Here is a 20,364-nt window from a genome sequence, read left to right as displayed (position 1 = left end):
CTCCTGAAATACAACTGATAATGAATTTCAGTTTAATCACCTGTGATCTGAATAGGAATAAATAGCCTTTTATCTCACTAAGGTGTTCATTATCTTACCAATTTCAAGATGTCAATGGGCACAGTCATGATTTTACATAAATACATGTAAGCTGTAACCTAAATGACAGTCTTGAGTTTCCTTCTTATCTCGCTACTAACATTTATTGTCCTTTACACCCATTTGCTGCCATTAAAAAAAATAATCTAGTTTTATTCCTTTTTAATTTTAGCTGGATGCCTAATTAATTACATCATCATGCATTCTCAACCATGAAAACAGAGAGAGAGAGCTGTCTGTGGCTCTGACAACCCACAGCATTGTTTTCTACAGTGAAACTAATGCATGGAACCTCATTGCACATTACAGATTTCACCACAAAACCTCATGGTGTATTACCTTTTGATGTAATTTGTTAACCAGCCATTTAATCTAAGTGTAACCAGAACAATGAAACACCATGGTGGATCTGCAGCAGCACAACCGGGCACCTTCAACTGCCCCAGCTGCAACAAAACTACAGCCACAGCAGGTGCTGCGACCTTTCAGCAGTTTGACTTCACCCCCAAAGGTGCACCCCTCTGCTGTCTACCGAGACAGACAGATGCCAACCACCAGAACAATGGGATACACTTGTTTTTTCTTGAAATGCCTTTTTCTTTAGGGTTATTTGTAAGAGTATTTCACGTGGCAAAGGCCAAAGGTTCTTGCCAAACCCTTTTAGTTCATGCTTTAAAATCTTTCATGGGATTTTGCTGAAAGGTTGCAGTCATTTCGCTCATCTGCTTGTTTTAATCAATTGCACAAATTAGCAGCTGCCGAACGGTATCACTGACCATATCGGAGTCTAGTGTTGTAAGAGGCTTCACATCAATGGGAAGTCCAAGTCACCCATCATTCCTAGTTGCCTGTAGAAATTTGCCTGCATTAGCTATGCAAACTGCAGTTCTTGGAGATTATATTTTTCTGTCAATGAGTAAAGTCATAAAACTGTCTTCTGGATCATTTAAATCAGTTATTATTAAGCAAGAAAAAATTAGATTAGTGTGGTTATAAACATTTGACATTGTTAAATATTCTCTGCCCCATCTCTGTTCTCCCAACGCACAGTGTACTATTAGCAATCTGATATATTGTTGTTTACCTGTGCTTTGTCCTTAGGAGAATCCTGTTCTGGAACCTGAAGGCTGAATTTTTAGGATCCCACATCTAGGATCTAGCTCGGCTGTTTCATAAGGACGGATTTGTTAAGGCAAGTGAAGCCTCTTAACCTCTGTTAAGAGTTTGAAAATCTCAGCTCTCTGGCAGATGATGTGGCAGGAGCAGAAAGCAGTTTGGTTCCCTTCAAATGCAGCAGGTAGAGAGATTCCATCATTGCTTTGTGGGAGTTGGTAGAAGTGGAGGATGAGAATTCTTTCTAGTTAGCACTAGTTGCAAGGACTGCATCTTGGATTAGCCTTATAAAGATATTGTACACGAGTTGAACTACTCTTGAAAATTGCCAGATTTTAACTTTTATTCTTAATTAACATTAAGCTGGTAGGCTGTATGTTTGATCCTGCACTGGCACTACAGGTTGGGAAAAAGCAATAGTTAGTAATCTGTCATATTATTGAGTCATTTTATTGATTAAATAGTTGACTGAAAGAGAAACAACCCTTTTAATTTCATTCTTGTAGCCATCCCTGTTTCAAAAGTTCAGGGTGGGCAACTGCAGTTTTACATAAGAGATTGAGTTGCATTGCCAGAGAGCTCTTATTCCTCAAAGGTGCAGTAAAAGAATATATTACAATAACAAAATGTGCATTGCAAAGTTAGGTTTTAATAGTAATGTGAGGTGAGAATATTCTCTGGAGAATGAGAATATTCTCGAGAATATTCTTTGCTAGAAAATTCTCCGGACAATATTCTCCACAAACTGTAAATTCTAATGTAAGAACCAGTTTTACAACCCACATTTTAAAAATCTAGTAAATAATAAGTCAAGCTGTGATATTGCCAGTGTAAGTAATGAATAATGATTTTTTTTGATCCAGTTATATTACTGGGCATTGTGTCATTCACCATTGGTAGTTCTGAAATGTGAGCTATATAATTTGATGAACATTTGAATTCATATGTATTTCAACTATCCATAATAGCCTCTCCCCCACATTTTGGTGTGACCTTATTCTTAGCAATTCTGTACCCTTGGCCATACAGTATGATTTTTTTTTACAGAAAGTAGCTTTCATGCTTTGCACATTTATAGTACCTAGGCCTGTACAATTATGTGTAGCATCATGTAAGGTGGCCTTGATTTAAACAGTTGACGTTTCTATATTTTTATTTAGTGTCAGTAACTGGTTTTTGTAGTGCCATTCAATGGTACAATATTCTCATTAATCGAGAATATTCTTGAGAATATTCTACAAAAGATTATTCTTGAGAATTTAACATCACTAGGTTTTAAATAGAATGATGATGATGATGATGATGATTTATTATTTATACCCCGCTTGTCTGGCTGGGTTTCCCCAGCCACTCTGGGCGGCTTCCAACGAAAGACTAAAAATACATTATAAACACCAGTCATTAAAAACTTCCATAACTAGATAAGACTAAGGAGTTCTGACATCTAATGTGACCTGAGTTCTGGAACAATAACCTTTGAATGCACAGGATTTAACAGGTGCTGGTGTGCAAGACTCATCCCTTGTTTCCACAACTACCATATTTTTCGCTCCATAAGATGTACCTGACCATATGATGCACCTAGTTTTAAGAGGAGGAAAACAAGAAAAAAACATTCTGAATCAAATGTTATACTAAACTGTTTAATAAACTACCGGTATATCAGAATAATATTTCAACCATGTAAAGTGAACAGCAGTCAACAGTGGCATTAAGAACCATAATCACTGTCATTAACAAATGAAGACAGACTTTATCCCCTAGTAAGGGGGGCAGGCAGTGGAAATATATGAGCTTCCCACATTGAGTCCCTTAGATCTAAGGACTGTATGGTATGGCCCTACACAATTATTTTAATAAAGTCAAAAGAAGTAGGACTTTCTTCCTTTTGGTTCATTGCAGAGAGCACTGGGGGCTTTCATATGAGGGAGGAATGAGGGATAAATCTGATTCAATTTCCATTTAAAGTTAAACCTACCTAATTCACACCTTTGTACACAACACAAGGACCAAACCACAGCCGCCCTTCAAATTTCACGCTTCTGCAAAGGAAGGCACTACTGTCCCGGCGAGACCAGTGGTGGAGGGAGGGTCTTGCGTGGCGGCACATCGCCTGTGGGGATGTGGTACGTTGCCCACAAGAGTATCATCCCAAGGGGGTGGCACTTGCACACCCATCCCAATGGGGTGGCTGAGTGCGGGGGCAGAGGGATTACAGAGGTCCCGCTGTGCTTGCTTTACACCTATGTAAGCGGCTCCTGTCCTGCTTTGCTGCTTTAAAGTGAGCTGTGGAGGAGGGACGGACAGGAACCATAGCTCCTCCGTGCAGCATTCGCTTCATAAGACACACAGACATTTTCCCTTACTTTTTAGGAGAAAAAAGTGTCTTATGGAGCGAAAAATATGGTAGTTGTCATGCATGCAGTTTGAGAAATCTGTAATGGAGTGCAAAGCTAGTTTTGAAGGGTAGTATGCTGCATTGGCATCTAAGTTCTCAAGAGTGATAGAGCAATAGAGAGTGACATGCACAACTAACTAATAGACATTGAAATAAGAGTCTAATAAAGTCAGGGTCCCTTCTAGTTTACCATTGATTAACATAGGCCTTTAGATGCTTTACCTATGGGCTCTTTTTCTCTCTTAACTCAAGCCCCCACCAGCCGTGGATCAGTATATGCTATCTTTTAGCTATGTCTATTAGCTATCTTTTAGCTAATGTATCTATGAGCTTTGCCTATTAGCTATCTTTTAGCTATGTCTGCAGAAATGATTTCAGGGAGGTCTAATGCACATCTGTCCCATGCAATTCACACATGATTGACTTCGAAACTACACTGGCCTTTTACCTGTTATCTCGAATGAGGGCATCTGGGACCTCTGTGGACTATTTCAGCCTGTACAGCTCAATGAACAGAGTTGGCACGGGTTTGTCCTGTGCTCTTTTTTAAAGGAATTGATGCAGCACTGTTGTGCTAAACTGGGAAGTGTGCCATACCAGTTTGCCCTTGGTGATCCCTCTGTAATGCTTCTTTAAAGAATCGGGCATACCTTCTGACATGGTTGATTTGGGCCTGGGAGCCGTTTCCCCCTCGGAATAATTCCTGGATGGTTGAGCCATGTACTTTCTTTGCTGGCTTCTTATTCATAGCCACCTGTGCATTTACAGGGAGCACTTTGTGCAGCATAATTCTGTATACCAGAGATTAGTGTGCTGCTATTTATGTGTGTAGCTACAAAACGAGCCACAAGGGATGCTAGCATTTTAAAAGTCGTTGGCATTTTATAAGAATATGCTATACCAGCAGAAATTAACAAAGCTATTACTTTGAGAGGTGAGAACGGAATCCCCTTCAGTCTCACAACCTTTCCTGCATGTATAGGCCAGCAGTTCTGCTTGCTGTGGCAAATGTTCCATCATACTCAGATGAGTGTAATGAACCCCTCCTCTTCTTCAGCTTTGGTGGTTGGGAGGAGAATGGTACAAGGGAATGCTGAGGCTACTGCTGAGCTGTCAAGGCACTTGAAACACCTCAGGGACATATGACAGAGCTTGCCATGCCCATAGCTCTCATGCAGGCCATCTTCCCATCATTATTAATCTCCATCTGCTTGTTTCCATCTATTGCATTTTGGTCGCTCCTTGTTTTGTAGGAGCACATGATTCTGCCTTACTCCGATTCATTTATCCCAATTGATCTAATCCAGTACAATCTGCTGTGGGGGTGGGCTGTTGTTTTCATTTGCTACTATTTTATGTATTTTTTGTGCCTCCATATTGTAAACCATCCTGTAATCCTCGGATGAAGGGTGGTATAGAAATTTAATACATCAAATAAAATAAATAAATTACTGATAGCAAGCTCTCAAGGTCTTAGGTAGAGAGATCTGTTTTGTTGCTTAGTTGAAAATGCTGGGGACTCAGCCTACGTCTTTTATGCATGCCAGTCATGTGCTGGGCCACTGAGCCATGGCTTCCACCCAAGGTAGCCCTTTCCCAATTACCCATTTCATTCTCTTCATTCTTTCCCAGTGCTTTTTTTCTAAATAAAATGTTTAGGGGTACTCTCATTTTCCTACTCATATTGAAATGCTGCCCCTCAAAGAGGCCAAACTTAGATTCACAAAAGGTTTAGGGATATGCTTACCCCTGTGTCCCCCCAGGAAAAAAGCACTGGTCCTCCTTGTATCTGACCTTCTCCCTATGCCGTATGAGCCCCACAGTTGATTTACCATCTTCCTTCTTGCTTCTTTTCTCTCTCCCCACCCCTATCATTAGTCAACTACTCTTCCCTGGCCAGTTCCCATATCTTTGGTCTTTAGCTACTTCCCCTTCCATTGCTAGCCATCCTTCTCACTCTACACCTGCCCTTTTCTCTCTCTCCCCCATCATTGACAAACCAATGTCAGTTGTGGGTACTTCTCCATTTTAGTTGTCACACACTCATTCTGGGCTTGGGGTACTAACCTTTTGGCACTGTCATCTCCAGTCAGTCTTTGCCTTTTGTTTCTGTGGTTCCTTTCCACATGGTCCGTGTCATAGCCTTCAGCCCTATAATCTTGCTGGGGCTTCATCACTTCTGAGCTACAGTTGTGCTGCCTCTCCTTTGCAGCCACCGATGTTCATTGCTCCTTCAAAATTTCTTTGGCTCTTCTGTTGCTTGTTCCATTTTGTGATGTCAACCAATTCATTGTGATATCAGAGCTCCCATTAAGTAGTTGACAGGTCTTTCAGCTTCATAAGAAAGGAAGTGTTTCACCCAACAGGCTTCTTAGCAGTTGGCAATGTTGAGGATGGTCACTGAATTGAAGTTCATTGATTTCACGTAGGTTTGTATTCTTATCATCAAGTGAGTGTGCATCTCTTGTGAACAAAGCCTCATGCAGGAACCGAAAATGCATTGTGGAATGGGCTTGTGTGTCTCTGCAGATCTAGTGCTGGCTGCTGTTGGAAGACAAGGGACTTGGGCAGGTGGGTGGTAGATATTTTGATGTTGCAGGAGGGTGAGAGTTGGCAACATGCAAAATGCCAAGTCCTGTAAGGCCATGTTGAAAATAAAGTCTCAAAAGATTTATTGTATTTGCAAGGTTTTGAAGCCACGTGCTACTAGAAAATACCAAAGTGGTGTACAGAAAAGAGAAAGTGCATAGCATAAAAGCAATATCAAAACAACATACAGGCGATAAAACTGCTGCCAGTGGACCAAATAAATAAATAATTGGAACGGATTTCCAAACTGATATTCCTAGATGGAATTCGGTTGATGCACCACACTATCAGTTTTGTAGGATTCGGTCATACTAAGTGGGCAAGCCTGGTACACAATGCACTGAAATAACATCAGCTTGGGGGGCTTTGTGCCACATACGCACCTGTCCATAAAGCTAAAGATGTCGCTAGTCTCAGACCACACGTTTGTGCAAAAGGGTAGGGAGACGTTACTGGACAGCTTTGAGATTGGACCATAGCCCAAGAATTGATGCATTTGACATAAAGAGATATTAAATTATTATTATTTACTGCATTTATAGCCCACATTTTTCTCTAAGGAGCTCAGGGGGGTGTACATGGCTGGCCCCCTCCCCAGTTACTGGCCCAAAGTCACCCAGTGAGCATTGTGGCTGAGCGGGGATTTGAACCCTGGTCACCCGGGTCCTAGCCCAACATTCTAACACTATACTGCATTGGCTCTATATTGAAGATCCCAGTGGCTGAAGATTTCAATCCATTGCCTAATTTCATGTCAGTGTGTAGGTGTTCTAGAGGTGGGCCTGGTCAATTGGCTTTGCAAATTCAGAGGAAGAAGTTTATCAGGCTCCTCATGTGCTGTACAAGCTGCACATAGAGGCCTGAATGTTCACAATCTGGGCATATTTGGCCTTCTTTTGCCTTAGCACTTTAGAAGACTAATGAAGTATGTCAGCTTGCTGGCTTCAGAGATGTGTTTTCATTGCCAAGGCAGAGTAAGCAACTTGGGATCAGTCACTCTTGCTAAGCCGCTTCAATTTGTTTAGTTAGACATGGGAAATACTCTTAAAATCAGCTGTAAAAGGAGGACTATTGTAAATGACAAAGCATATGTACCTTGCAGTTTCCTTACAGAGTTCTATGTTGGTGCTGATGTTCTGTCTCACAGATACTAATATATATCAGAGATTTTGAAGGTGTTGGATTGTTACTTTACAGTCATACCTTCTTATTTTCTTGAGGGGGCCGCATGAAAACAAGACTGACAGCTTTGTCCTTTTTTTTCTTTCCTCCCGCAGCGACCAAATTAGCTAGCATTGTGCAGTGTGATTCCACCATGAGGCTGGGTATTAAAATGAAGGCACAGATGTTCGCTGATAAAGGAGGGACTCTGAGTCACTGTAGTGATTCAATGAGCAGAGACGTTTGTTAATCTAAATTAAGTCTGACATGATACACTTAAACATTGGTTAAGATACATGAAAACAATGAAAGTAATGAAGAAATGTGGAGCATGATGGGGTTTAGCATATGTGCATGTCTGTTCCCCTCACCCCACTGCAATAGTACTAACTATAAACCCTTAGTGCTTGGTTTGTAGACGGTTAAGAGTGATGCTGTTTTAATCCAGGAGATTACCTTTCTTCATAGCCTTTGGAGAGAAACCACTTCAAGGGAACCCTCCCTGCCTCGAATGCATAACAGATGGCTGGTGAGTGTGTAGCAAGGCATGCTCTTTAAAGGTACAGAACATAAGTGGGACCCATGAAATAGGGCTACCCAAAAGGAAAAGATAGAGTGATATGGTGGTTCTCCAGAATATAAAATCTGAACACATTAGATAACCCATTACCCGTGAAAAGCAAACTTCTAAGTTTTCCATTACAGTCATACCTCTTGTTACATTTGCTTCAGGTTAAATCTTTTCAGGTTGCATCCCGCGGCAACCCAGAAGTACTGGAAAGGGTTACTTCTGGGTTTCGCCGCATGCGCAGACGTTCAAAATGACGTCACGCACATGCCCAGAAGCGGCAAATTGCAACCAGCACCTGCGCAGACGCGGGTTGCATTCTGCTCATGTTGCAAACGGGGCTCCGGAACAGATCCCGTTCGCAACCAGAGGTACCACTGTATATGGAAAATCTTTTGTCATCTCACATTTAAATTAGTTTTGCTTCCATTCTTGCACCTAACTTTTTTTTTTTAATGCTAGACCATCACGTTCAAAGCAGAATGAGGCTAAAACTACATGTTTGTTTGTAGATTTGGGGGTTCTGGAAGTTTATTGTTTGTAGCAAGGCAGAGATTTGCAGAAGAAAACTGGTGAGGCTAGGTTTAGATAATCAAACAAGCCATGGTGTTATAATAATAATAATAATAATAATAAATTTTATTTATATCCCGCCCTCCCCAGCCGAAGCCGGGCTCAGGGCGGCTAACAACACTAAAACAGTACAACATTATAAATACATTCTAAAAATTAATTAAAATACAAATTGATGGCAACCATAGACTAAAGCTTTGTAGAGATTGCCAAAGGAGGGAGTCAGGCTGCGCCCTGACCAAAGGCCTGGTGGAACAGCTCTGTCTTACAGGCCCTGCGAAAAGATGTCAAGTCCTGCAGGGCCCTTGTCTCTTGCGACAGGGCATTCCACCAGGTTGGAGCCGCAGTCGAAAAAGCTCTGGCTCTAGTTGAGGCCAGCCTAACCTCTCTGTGGCCTGGGACCTTCAAGATGTTTTTATTTGAAGACCGTAAGTTCCTCTGTGGGGCATACCAGGAGAGGCGGTCCCGTAGGTACGAGGGTCCTAGGCCGTATAGGGCTTTAAAGGTTAAAACCAGCACCTTAACCATGCCAATCTGTCCACTATCTGCAGAATCATGAGAGCTGCTGTGTTGAGATACGTGTTGCTTCTCCAGGTTACATTTGCTAATGGGATAAGATAGCTTTCATGCATTGAGAAATCCTCTGAGCAATGCTGGTGTAAGCCCATATTATTGGACCTTCCTATTTAACCGCTGTCTGAAACTGAAGGTGCCTAGATTCTAAAGTACCCCTGTCAGATTGACTAAAGTAGGTAGTTAGGTTTTGTCAGATTAGCATCATGTTGTGACAAGTTGAAAATACATTGCGGTATGACTGCTGATATTAATATCCTGTAGCAGTGGTGGCCAAACTTGGCCCTCCAGCTGTTTTTGGACTACAACTCCCATCATCCCTAGCTAACAGGACCACTGGCCAGGGATGATGGGAATTGTAGTCCCAAAACAGCTGGAGGGCCAAGTTTGGCCACCACTGTCCTATAGAAAACAACTGCAAGGGGAAAGATTTTATCCAGAAACGAGGACTGTTTGTTAATGGAAACAAAGTCTACCAGTTGAGAAACAAGGAAGGGACAGGACTCTTCTATAACTCTCAAAAATCCTTGTGGGTGCTCAGTGCTTAGAATTATAGAATTGCAGAGTTGGAATGCAGGATCTTGTCCACAGCAGTCCCTGGGGTGGGTTCAGACCACCAACCTTCTAGTTAACAGCCAGATCTATTGACCCATTGTGCCATGTTCTGTTCAATACAAAGGATATTCTTAGTGCTAATTAATTGTTTAGTAGTTACATTTTCTCAAGTATTGCCCACATATTCTCATGTTCTCTTTACCGGCATAAGAGCCAAAAACTTCATTTTTAAAATCTTAATATCCTTAAGATGCCAAATTGAGTTCTAGCTCCTATACTTTTGCAAGCACCCAGCAAAATACTTCGTCCACCCTACACAACAGTGAAAGTGTTAAAGTGTAAAGAGGACTGTCAGTGCCATCCAGCAAGGGAAAGAATTTGGTTTCTGAATTTCAGTTAATCTCAGATGAACATGCAGGGAATTTCATGCTGATGCAGCTCTGTGTTTTCATCCTGCGTTGCATTTGGGCCTTGGAGCTCAAGGCATAACTGCTTAATTTAAATAATATAAGGCATCTCAGTCAGAACTCTCAGAGCACAATGTTGTTGCAGTGCAAATGAAATTTAGCATTGAATGTGAATGTATTGGATACTCTGGCTTGTATCTAAGAAAGTCATAGAGCACTTGAAAACAATGAACTTAAGATGGTCATGTCCATTGATTTTAGTGGGTTCACTCTGAGCTCATAAATTAAACCCAGGTGCCCCTGTTTCAGTGGGTCTGCTGCATTTGAACAGTTGTGTTGCTGTAGAAAGTGCAGAAGTGGATTTCAGGCAGATATGCAAACCATCCTTACAGCTGGGATCATTATGCCCACTGAGTCACATAGCTTTCCCCCATCTTAACATGGCTGGGGGGGGGGGAAGGATTTGCAAAATATCTGCTGTTTTATTCTAGCTGTTGCAAGTCTTATTTCCTTGACACACTCACACACCCCGCGAAATTTCTTTACCCACCACCAGGATGGGAGCATGGTTTGCCTCTGGTATGCAATGCATCTAGTTCTTTGGAATCTTTGGAAGAGCCAGCCTTGAGAACCAAATAATGCTCAGTTTTGCTTTGTTTTTATAAGCATCTTTTGTTGAGACTAGATAGGCCCGTGCCACCAAAGAGAGAGAGAGAGAGAGAGAGAGAGAGAGAGAGTTAAGCTGGCTGAGAGCCACGTGCTTTAAAAATACCTCCTCCAAAGGCCTATTTAATCTAGTGTGGGCTAGCTGAAATGACCTAATCCAAAAATAGCCAGCAGCCTGTCTTTTCCCAACGTGTCTGCTGCTGAAGAATGGCAGCTCTTCGTTTTGTTAGCGGCATTGTTGTGTTGGACTTGGGCTTGATTTTGAGGGGTTTGGATGTGAAAATGTGAACCGAGGAGAAAACCCAAGCATAGGTTTTTTTTAAGTGCCTGTGTAAATCAATTTGCCTTTTTACTATAATGCCTCCAAAGGCTGAATTACATCCGGTGAATGTTGATAACATTGTGCTTGTCATCAAGGTATTAACTGGATTCTTTGGTTGGTTTTAAGCATTAATGTTCATGGAATCATAAGAGAACAACATTCATAGTGATCACATCACTTTGGTGCTCTTTCAACTGGGCTGGCTACCAATTTACTTCTGGGCTCACTCTGAAGCTCTTACTTTAACCTTTAAGGCCCTAAGCAGTCTGAGTCCATGATACCTTAAAGACTGCCTTCTTTTATATGAACCTGTCCAGGTGCTCCATTTTCAAGTGATGCTTTGTGGATGGTCTCCCTGCTGTCCAGTGTTTGAGATGCAGGCCATGGTCTTTTGCAGCCTTCCACACTCCACTGGGAGCCGGTAAACAATTTTTTCCACCCGGGCTCCACCGTAACCAGCAACCTCTCTCATCAACGCTGAGCTAGGCAAGCGTATTGGCAAGTCAGCTATAGCAGTGGCTCGCCCCTTCAGAAGGGTAAGGGAGTATGTGATGCTAATGACCAATACCAAGATGAAGGTCTACCAGGCTTGCATGTTGAGCATGCTATTTTATGGTAGTGAGATGTAGGCAGCTTGCACCTGCCAGGAGCAACGCCTTCCACATGCACTGCGTCAGGGAGGTTTGGGGCATCACATGGCAGGACAGAGTTTCAAACAAAGATGTGCTCTCCCAGCATATTCTATCTCAGCGATGTCTACGCTCGCTTGGTCATGTCCGCAGAATGGAAGAGGGCAGGATCCCCAAGGACATGCTGGTAGCTTTTGATAGCCATCTCCTCCATGAAGTTGGTGCCTCCCGTGGGAGCAAGTTCCAGAGTTTAACTGTGCTGCATAAAGAAGTTCTTTCTTTTATGTACTGCCAGTTATGTGGGTAGTAAAAAAGGTAGCTGAGAATCATTTTGCATTTCGATCATGCATTGGAATGTTTTAACATAGCATTTCCCAAATCTGTATGTGTGTACACACCCACCCACCCACCCACACATTATGTGTGTGGGTGTGTGTTTGTTTATGCTTCACTTCTTGGCCCTAAAAAGCCCCCTCCCATGATCAACGATAAAATACCAGAAACAGTAATATAATTAAATTAAATTTGAGATGGGGAGAGAGAATCCACACCAAAAGGGCAGACAAAATTAAAATGAACTTACCTCAGACAAAGGCAACCCAATGAGATGGGCAGGTTACAAATAAAATCATCATCATCATCAAGCACAGCTAGCACACAGTGACGCTGGCGGGGCCTTTTGAGAGTTGTAGTCTAAAACATCTGGAGAGCATCAGGTTGAGAAAGACAATGCTAACCTTTGGCGAGCATTGTGTCTAAGTGCATCTGGCGCGGCAGCATGAAGATCCAGCTCAGTATCAACAGTTAGTTTTGTAACTGGATAGCAAAGAGGTCAAGAAAGAGGTTAATTTATCTGTGAAGTGCTAAAGGAGTCTACGATAGAATCTGTAGAAATTGTTATATCTGGCTTCTGTCCTCAGGTTTATTGTCATGGAAGGTGTAAGAACTTATGAGTGTTTTGTTGTGGATGGCAGGAGGACGTTGTCATTTATTACCTTGAGGTTGTAAGAAGAATTATCTCTATTGTGCAGTCAGGTGACAATCCCGTATTACACTTCTAAACCTGTGGAATGCGTCCCAGCCAAACGGGACAGCTCGAAATGTCAGATGGGTTCTGCAGAATTTGAGTTTGCTTTTCAGACTCTATGAACATGCATGGCAGACTGCTTGGTCTGCTGTGAGTTTTGGAGCCTTGAGCCGTCTGACACTTCTTCTCTTACCTGACAACATGAACAACGTTTGTGGGTTTTGTTGCCCCTTAACCATTTGGACCCTGCGTGCTTAAAATTTTGACACCTCTTTTGGCTGTCATATAATACAGGCTCCTGAAGGTGGTGCTTAAAATATATTCTAATTATTGCCTTACCAGATGGCAGCAAGGCTTCACGTGTTTCTCACTGTGTCTCAACAGAAACTTACTTGCCTCACTCTAAAGTAAAGATTTTTTATTCTAGGTTTTAAAGTAATTGCCCATGTAGCAGCTTCTACCTGGTTTCCAATTTGCCATCTGGCTCCAACATATTCTGTGAACTGGAATTCTTTATCTGGGTGCCATGTGACCGGTGCTATAGTCTGGCAGAATTAAGTCAGGCCCTCAGTGCTGTTTTGAAAGAAAAAGTACCCTTCAAAAGCATTGAGCATTTCCTTTTCTTAATTGCTCTTTGCCATTATATATGATTATAATTATGTCCATCTTTAGAACATTGTACATAATACTGGCTATCCCACACTGAAATGATTAATCATTATTATATGGCCAGTGACATGGATTTTTGGAAAATATTCCTCTGCACACTGTGGTGTAATTTGCATTGGAACAATTTCTGATGCCCTGTTTACTTGTTTTTAGTAAAACTGCCAAGCTTGCCTATAATCTATTTGTGGTTCAACGCCATCCATAGTCACTGATGAACTTACAAAATAGAAAGTTTCCCCTGGGAAAATAAAGGACTGATTTTTTACCCCATTCTTTGTCACTGATCATGGCTGAGAGGAAGAAGGTGCTGAAAGGAGCGAATTAAGTGATGGGGTGGGCGGGTTTGTTCCATGAATATAGGTTGGTTGAGACACTATGGCTCTAAGCCTTCGAGAGAAGAGAAATGTTTGAGACCATGAGAAGTATGGACAGAAATGGATTCTCAAAATGTAAACGCCTGGAGTGCATCGACTGGAATGGAGAAGCAGCAGGTCTAAGACAATGAAGTGAATACTTCACGGAACATGTAACTTAACTAAAGGAATTCACTACCATAGGATGATATTGTGATCATTACCATAAAAAGAAAAAAAAATGTTTTGATTATTAAGCATGATGGTCATACCCTCCAAGTTCAGGAATAATATCTCTTGATTACCCATTGCAGGGAAATATCAGTAATGGTTAGATATAGTCATCATAAGATTTTTGTGAGCTTTTCTGGGCAGCATACTGTACTAGGTGGACCCATTATGCTAACTGGGTCCTTATTAGCTCCCCAGACCCCATTTGGCATTGATCTGCATCTAAAGCTAGACTACGAAGTGTTGCTTGGATTCTAACGGGCATTTTTAAGGTTACCAAAAACACATTGCTTATGTTCTGCGAGAGTTTTCTGTGACCCCTTTGTTGTGTACAGTGGTGCCCCGCAAGACGAATGCCTCGCAAGACGGAAAACCCGCTAGACGAAAGGGTTTTCCGTTTTGGAGGTGCTTCGCAAAACGAATTTCCTATGGGCTTGCTTCGCAAGACGAAAATATCTTGCGAGTTCCTGCAGGGTTTTTTTTCCTCCCCCCCCCCCTTTTCCCAAGCCGCTAAGCCGCTTATCAGCTGATCCGCTGAGCCGCTAAGCCGCTTAACAGCTGATCGCTAAGCCGCTTATCAGCTGATCCGCTAAGCCGCTTATCAGCTGATCCGCTAAGCCGCTAATAGCGCTAAGCCGCTAATGGGCTTGCTTCGCAAGACGAAGAGACTCGCGGAACGGATTCTTTTCGTCTTGCGAGGCACCACTGTACAGTTTTGATGGGCGGTTAATAGCTATACATAAACAGCAATTACGAACTGTGATATGGGATTTTTTGCTCCTCAAGTAGTGCAGGGGTCAAAGAAATAGTAGACTGGTTCACACACTGTGGCTAAGCGTGAACAAGCAAGCCTGTTCGGTACTCAGAGCAAAAATTGGTGCTCCTTTGCTGCTCCCCCATTTCTGCTGCTGCTGTGCAACTAGGAATTAAGTCATGGTTTGGCTTAGTGCTGCGTCCTAACCTGGTTTCGTGGGTTGCCTCACTTCAGACAAGCCACGAGGTGAAAGTAAAGTTTTCTCTTGGCTAATAATAATAATTTATTATTTATATCCCACCCATCTGGCTGGGTTTCCCCAGCCACTCTGGGCGGCTTTCAACAGAATATTAAAATACAATAGTCTATTAAACATTAAAAGCTTCCCTAAACAGGGCTGCCTTCAGATGTCTTCTAAAAGCCTGGCTTGCCACTCATGGTTTGTTTGGGGGAGAAAAACCACAAGTCCGGTTCAAACAGAATGCTTCACCAAACCATCACTTAGCTCTGTAGAGCAACAGCAGCAAAACTGTGGGTAGTGATTTTTGTTCTCAAGTTCCGGCGTGTTTGCTTGTCAATGCTTAGCCACAGTTTGGTGTAGTGTTACGTGCGAACTGGGCATAGGCATATCTTCAGAGATGTTAGATGCTTTTCTAAAGTTACCCTCTACAAAAGGGGGTTGGAAGAAGCTTGAGATTATAAACCAATTTTATCTTCTTTGTATCACGCCGTTCCTTCTGGAAGCTTAGAGTGGCATATATGGGTTTTCCTGACTGTTACTCTCAACACTCTTGTGAGTTTGGTCAGGCTGGGAGATGGTGATTTCCCCAAGGACACCAAATGAGTTTCATGACTGAGCAGGGCTATGAACCCTGGTACACCACCTAGTGTGAAATCCAGCACTCGGCCCAATTATGATTTTTGTCCTAAACTCTTTTCTCCCCAGGTTAGCTCAAGATGGGAGACCAGAGGCAACGCTCATTGTCTACGTCTGGGGAATCATTGTACCATGTTCTAGGACTGGACAAGAACGCCACCTCAGATGATATTAAAAAGTCATACAGGTAAGGAGGCCAAGAGCTCGCTCTGAACATAGCATACATTCTAACACAGCCAGCTTGCCTCATGATTATCGTTCCGAGGTGATTCTATTTACTCGTACTCTGTTTGGGTTATCTGAAACATAGATAACTACGGTTTCTATCTGGAAAAACCCCACAAAACATGGTAATAGGAATCTAACCCTTGTTCAAAGTAGTTGAGTAGAAGAAATCAGACAAATTTATATACTCCTTTTACACAGTACACTATTTGCTCTAGCTGTATCTTGTGATGATTTTTGAGATAAGTAGAACCAGAGATTGGTTCAGTTATATTTTCAGAACTTCACCTCTTTCAGTCATAGGTCATACCACTGAGTAATAAAATCTCTCCTAAAGTTTGGAACATAATAGGGCTTGAATCATGATCTACAGTTTTCTTGTCAGTCCACATAATGCTGCTTTTATAAAGTTGTGTCTTCATCACAGCTATTTTACTGGGCAGCAATGGAAAAAGGAAGGTCCAGTGACTCAGTGATGAGTCTTGTCTTGGGAATAAATCTTAGCTGTAGAGATCAGTCTGCTTTTCGCACCAAACTTTTAATCACATTTTTTTAAATAAAAAAACCCAAAACTTTTTATGCTCTTGCTTCAAAATTTTTGGGAACAGTGGAAGATAAAAGTCCATAGGCTAAATAGATGTGCTGGTGAACCAGCAGTAGTCTTCTAGGCATGCGTCTTCTTTACTCCACTTTTCCCAGGGAAAGCCACAGTTTACTGCTGAATTGGAACAAACGTCAATTGAGTTTTCTGCAGATTGACATATGTTTCAATTCAGCAGTAAACAGTGTTTTTTTCCTGGGGAAAGCAGCAGGCCAAAAGGAAAATCTCTCGGACCCATGTCTAGAAATCATGAGAAGAACAAGAAATCTCAGGACAAAGAAAGGGAAGCGAGGATGAGCACAGAGGTGAGTTCAGGGGGCATACTAGTGATAAACTGCAATGAACTGAATTAGACACTAGGGGTCAGCAGTAAACCTTTTCACAATGATAAGTGATTTAGTGAGCAAGCTACTTTTCCTGAGTTTGCACTAACTCAGGGCGGAAACGCTGGGTTCCAAATAATAAACTTTAATTGTATTCCCACTATTTCTCAGAACAGAAGCAAACAATAGGAGATTTGTGGAGATTCTGGCTGCAGGTATTCTTTTGTGAACAGAAATTTGTGGAAATGTATGTTAGCCTTCATTGTAACATCAATATAATGCATCTTCCTATGTTCTGCACCACAGTGAATCTTCCCTTTTTTTTTGGAAAAAAATTATATTATTCCTCGCCGTAAATGGGTAGCTGTGCATCTGTCTGGAAATATTAGTCTTTTGTTCCTCTTGATGTGGAAGAGTCAACCGGCAACTGCTTTGGGCAAACATCTGCTTGAAGTTGTATCTCTCTCATGTGACTTTTGAGACAAGGCGCTCTTTGCAGGATATTTATGTGCAGAAATTGACAGTCTCTACAGAGTAGCAGCTACTTGTCGTTTTCTAATGGGCTTTTGCTCTTCATATAAACCAGCCCTACATTGACTATGTTGGATGCTTTCTGCCATTACGGACTAAATGTGGGCACAAACAATTTTCCTTTTTTTGACTCGAGCAGCTGTACGCTGTAAAAATTTGGCAGTGTCGGAAACTGCTGCAGAAAATATTAGGAGGGGTAGGGTAGATTTGGGTTGTAGACCTATACATGTTTGGGAGTAAGTCCCATTGAATTCAGTAGGACTTGGGTAAACATGTATAGAATTGTACTTGTGTGTGTGTGCACGCATGTGCGTTTTACCTTGCATATCACAGCTTTTCCAAACAGAAACAAGCCTGCATTTCATATTGTGCGGCAGCTAAGAAAAAGGTAAATTCCATTCTAGAGAACATTAGGAAAGGAATTGAAAATAAAACTGATGCCATCATACAAATCTATGGTGCGGCCACACTTGGGATACTGTGTATAGTTCTGGTTGCCTCACCTCAAAAAGAATTTTGTAGCATTGGAAAAGGTTCAGAGAAAGGCAACCAAAATGACCAAGGGCAGAGGTTTTCAACCTTTTTGAGTTCATGGTTGTGGGATACCTGGTAAAAACACTATAAGTTCCCACCCAAACCCAGAGCCGGGCTTTTCAAGTGGCACAAAGTAGACCCAGGTCTGCCACCAAGTGCAGCCTGGGAGTTGCTGCACTCAGTTCTCAGATTCTGCCCCCAGCAAGAGCACCCACATGAGACTCGCGTCGGACACGTTCATACCTTACTTTTTTAAAAAAAGGAAAACAAGGTACACTCAGAAGCGTGAAGAGTCCCCCAAAGGAGGTGGGGCTTCAAGGCATCTTGTGGAATAAAGGCAGGGAGCCGACAGCACTGTCCTCCCCCACTTCTCTTACAAATGGGGCTTCCAGGTCAACTATCTCTATACCATGACAAGTGAAGGTTTGCTGAACCTCAGTATCCCAACTCTGAGATGCCTTGATGGACGCAGAGCATGCAACTTGTTTGAGTCCTCCTCCTTTTCAGTTTAGAGAAACAGTGAGTAAGGGGCAACATGTTGTTGTTTAGTCGTTTAGTCGTGTCCGACTCTTCGTGACTCCATGGACCAGAGCACCCCTGTCTTCCACTGCCTCCCGCAGTTTGGTCAGACTCATGTTTGTAGCTTCGAGAACACTGTCCAACCATCTCGTCCTCTGTCATCCCCTTCTCCTTGTGCCCTCCATCTTTCCCAACATCAGGGTCTTTTCCAGGGAGTCTTCTCTTCTCATGAGGTGGCCAAAGTATTGGAGCCTCAGCTTCAGGATCTGTCCTTCCAGTGAGCACTCAGGGCTGATTTCCTTCAGAATGGAGAGGTTTGATCTTCTTGCAGTCCATGGGACTTTCAAGAGTCTCCTCCAGCACCATAATTCAAAAGCATCAATTCTTTGGCCTTCTTTATGGTCCAGCACTCACTTCCATACAACACTACTGGGAAAGCCATGGCTTTAACTATACGGACCTTTGTTAGCAACATGTTAGAAGTTTATAAAATTACAGCATGGAGAAAGTGGATAGAGGTCCCCCCCCCCCACTTCCTGCCTCATAACACTAGAATTTATTGATACCCAGTGAAACAGGATTTTGGAAGATTCAGGACATACAAAACAAAGTACTTCTTTGCACAGCACATAGTTAAACTATGGAACTTGCTCCCACAAGGGACAGCGATGGCCACCAACTTGGATGGCTTTAAAAGAGGATTAGACAAATTCAAGGAGGCTATTAATCAGGCTATTAATAGCTGCTAACCAGGATTTCTGTGCTCTGCCTCCATTATCTGAAACAGTATGTTTCTGAATGCCAGTTGCTGGAAACCACAGGAGGGCTATAGAGTTTTGCTGTACCCAGATACTGCTTGTGTGTTTCCTATAGGCGTTTGGTTTAACCACTGTGAGAACAGGACGCTAGACTAGACGGACCTTTGCCCTGATCCAGAAGGCTTGTCATGTTCTTCTGTGGTTTCTTCTTTCCACAGGAAACTTGCATTAAAATATCACCCTGATAAGAACCCAGATAATCCGGAAGCTGCAGAGAAATTTAAAGAAATCAACAATGCACACGCGATATTAACTGATGCTACAAAACGAAATATTTATGATAAGTATGGCTCCTTGGGTCTGTATGTAGCAGAGCAGTTTGGAGAGGAGAATGTGAACACGTACTTTGTGCTGTCCAGCTGGTGGGCAAAGGTAAGCAACAGAGAGATTCTCCTCTGAACATGTTCTTTGTGCAGCACAATAATAATCCCATAGAGGATGACGTTTCTAGGAACCTTGAGAGATTCTGCTGCCTCCCCAGCAGGTATGTTAGTTTTTCAAGAGAACCATTGAACCACCGATTTGTGGAGGTGGAGGGGACCTTGAGGGTCATCGTGTCCAACCCCCTGCCGTGTAGGTATCACAACCAAAGAAACCTTGACAGTTGACCATCCAACCTCTGCTCAAAAACATCCAGTGAAGGAGAGTCTATACAGTACCAGTTTCCCAGGGAATTCGTTCCACTGTCAAACAGCTCTTACTGTCAGAAAGTTCTTTCTGATGCCCTAGGGGGTGCAACCTATTACAGAACTTCATTAATTAATTGAACGAAACTCATATAATCTATTGTTCAGATTTGTGTGTGGGTAAAAACGTTTCAGAAGCAAGAGACGTTGCTGCTCTTGTTTTTAGATGATGTGCATGTGCTGTCGTAGCAGACATATTTCTGTTTAGTTTACAATTAGTTTACAATTCTGTGATTCTGTATGGAGGAGACATTGCCTCCTGTATGAGAAAAAAAGCAGAATTCTCCTTTTAATGATAGCACTATCATAAATTTTGGCCTGTAGTGTCCAGTCATGGTTAAAAGTTTTAAGTGCAGCCATTAAAAAATATGGATTCTGGCTTAAAATGGCAACTGATTTAGAAATATTCCACAAGCAGCAGTCTCCGAAGCATTATCTCTTGAAATTCCTGGAATGCTTTTGTAGGATCCTTGTGGTTTGAAAGAAGATTGTTTTGACTCAAGTTTACAGTACAAAAAGGGTTGTGTGGTCTTTTATCAAAAGCTCAGTGTGTCATGTGGTGT

At 42.2% G+C, this 20,364-nt stretch overlaps 1 protein-coding gene across 1 annotated transcript in view; it reads left to right on the top strand.

Moving 5' to 3' along the window:
- DNAJC5 (DnaJ heat shock protein family (Hsp40) member C5) overlaps positions 1-20,364 on the top strand; it is a 48,679-nt gene that overhangs the window by 20,825 nt on the left and 7,490 nt on the right. The window contains exons 2-4 of the mRNA XM_028735477.2: positions 1,201-1,291; positions 15,634-15,751; positions 19,274-19,487. Of these exons, the coding sequence (XP_028591310.1) occupies positions 15,645-15,751; positions 19,274-19,487 (321 nt within the window). The 5' untranslated portion in view covers positions 1,201-1,291; positions 15,634-15,644. The remainder of the gene's footprint in view (positions 1-1,200; positions 1,292-15,633; positions 15,752-19,273; positions 19,488-20,364) is intronic.

This window comes from Podarcis muralis, chromosome 5 (assembly GCF_964188315.1).
Source record: "Podarcis muralis chromosome 5, rPodMur119.hap1.1, whole genome shotgun sequence".
Lineage (NCBI taxonomy): Eukaryota > Metazoa > Chordata > Lepidosauria > Squamata > Lacertidae > Podarcis > Podarcis muralis.
This window is presented reverse-complemented; position numbering and strand designations above follow the sequence as displayed.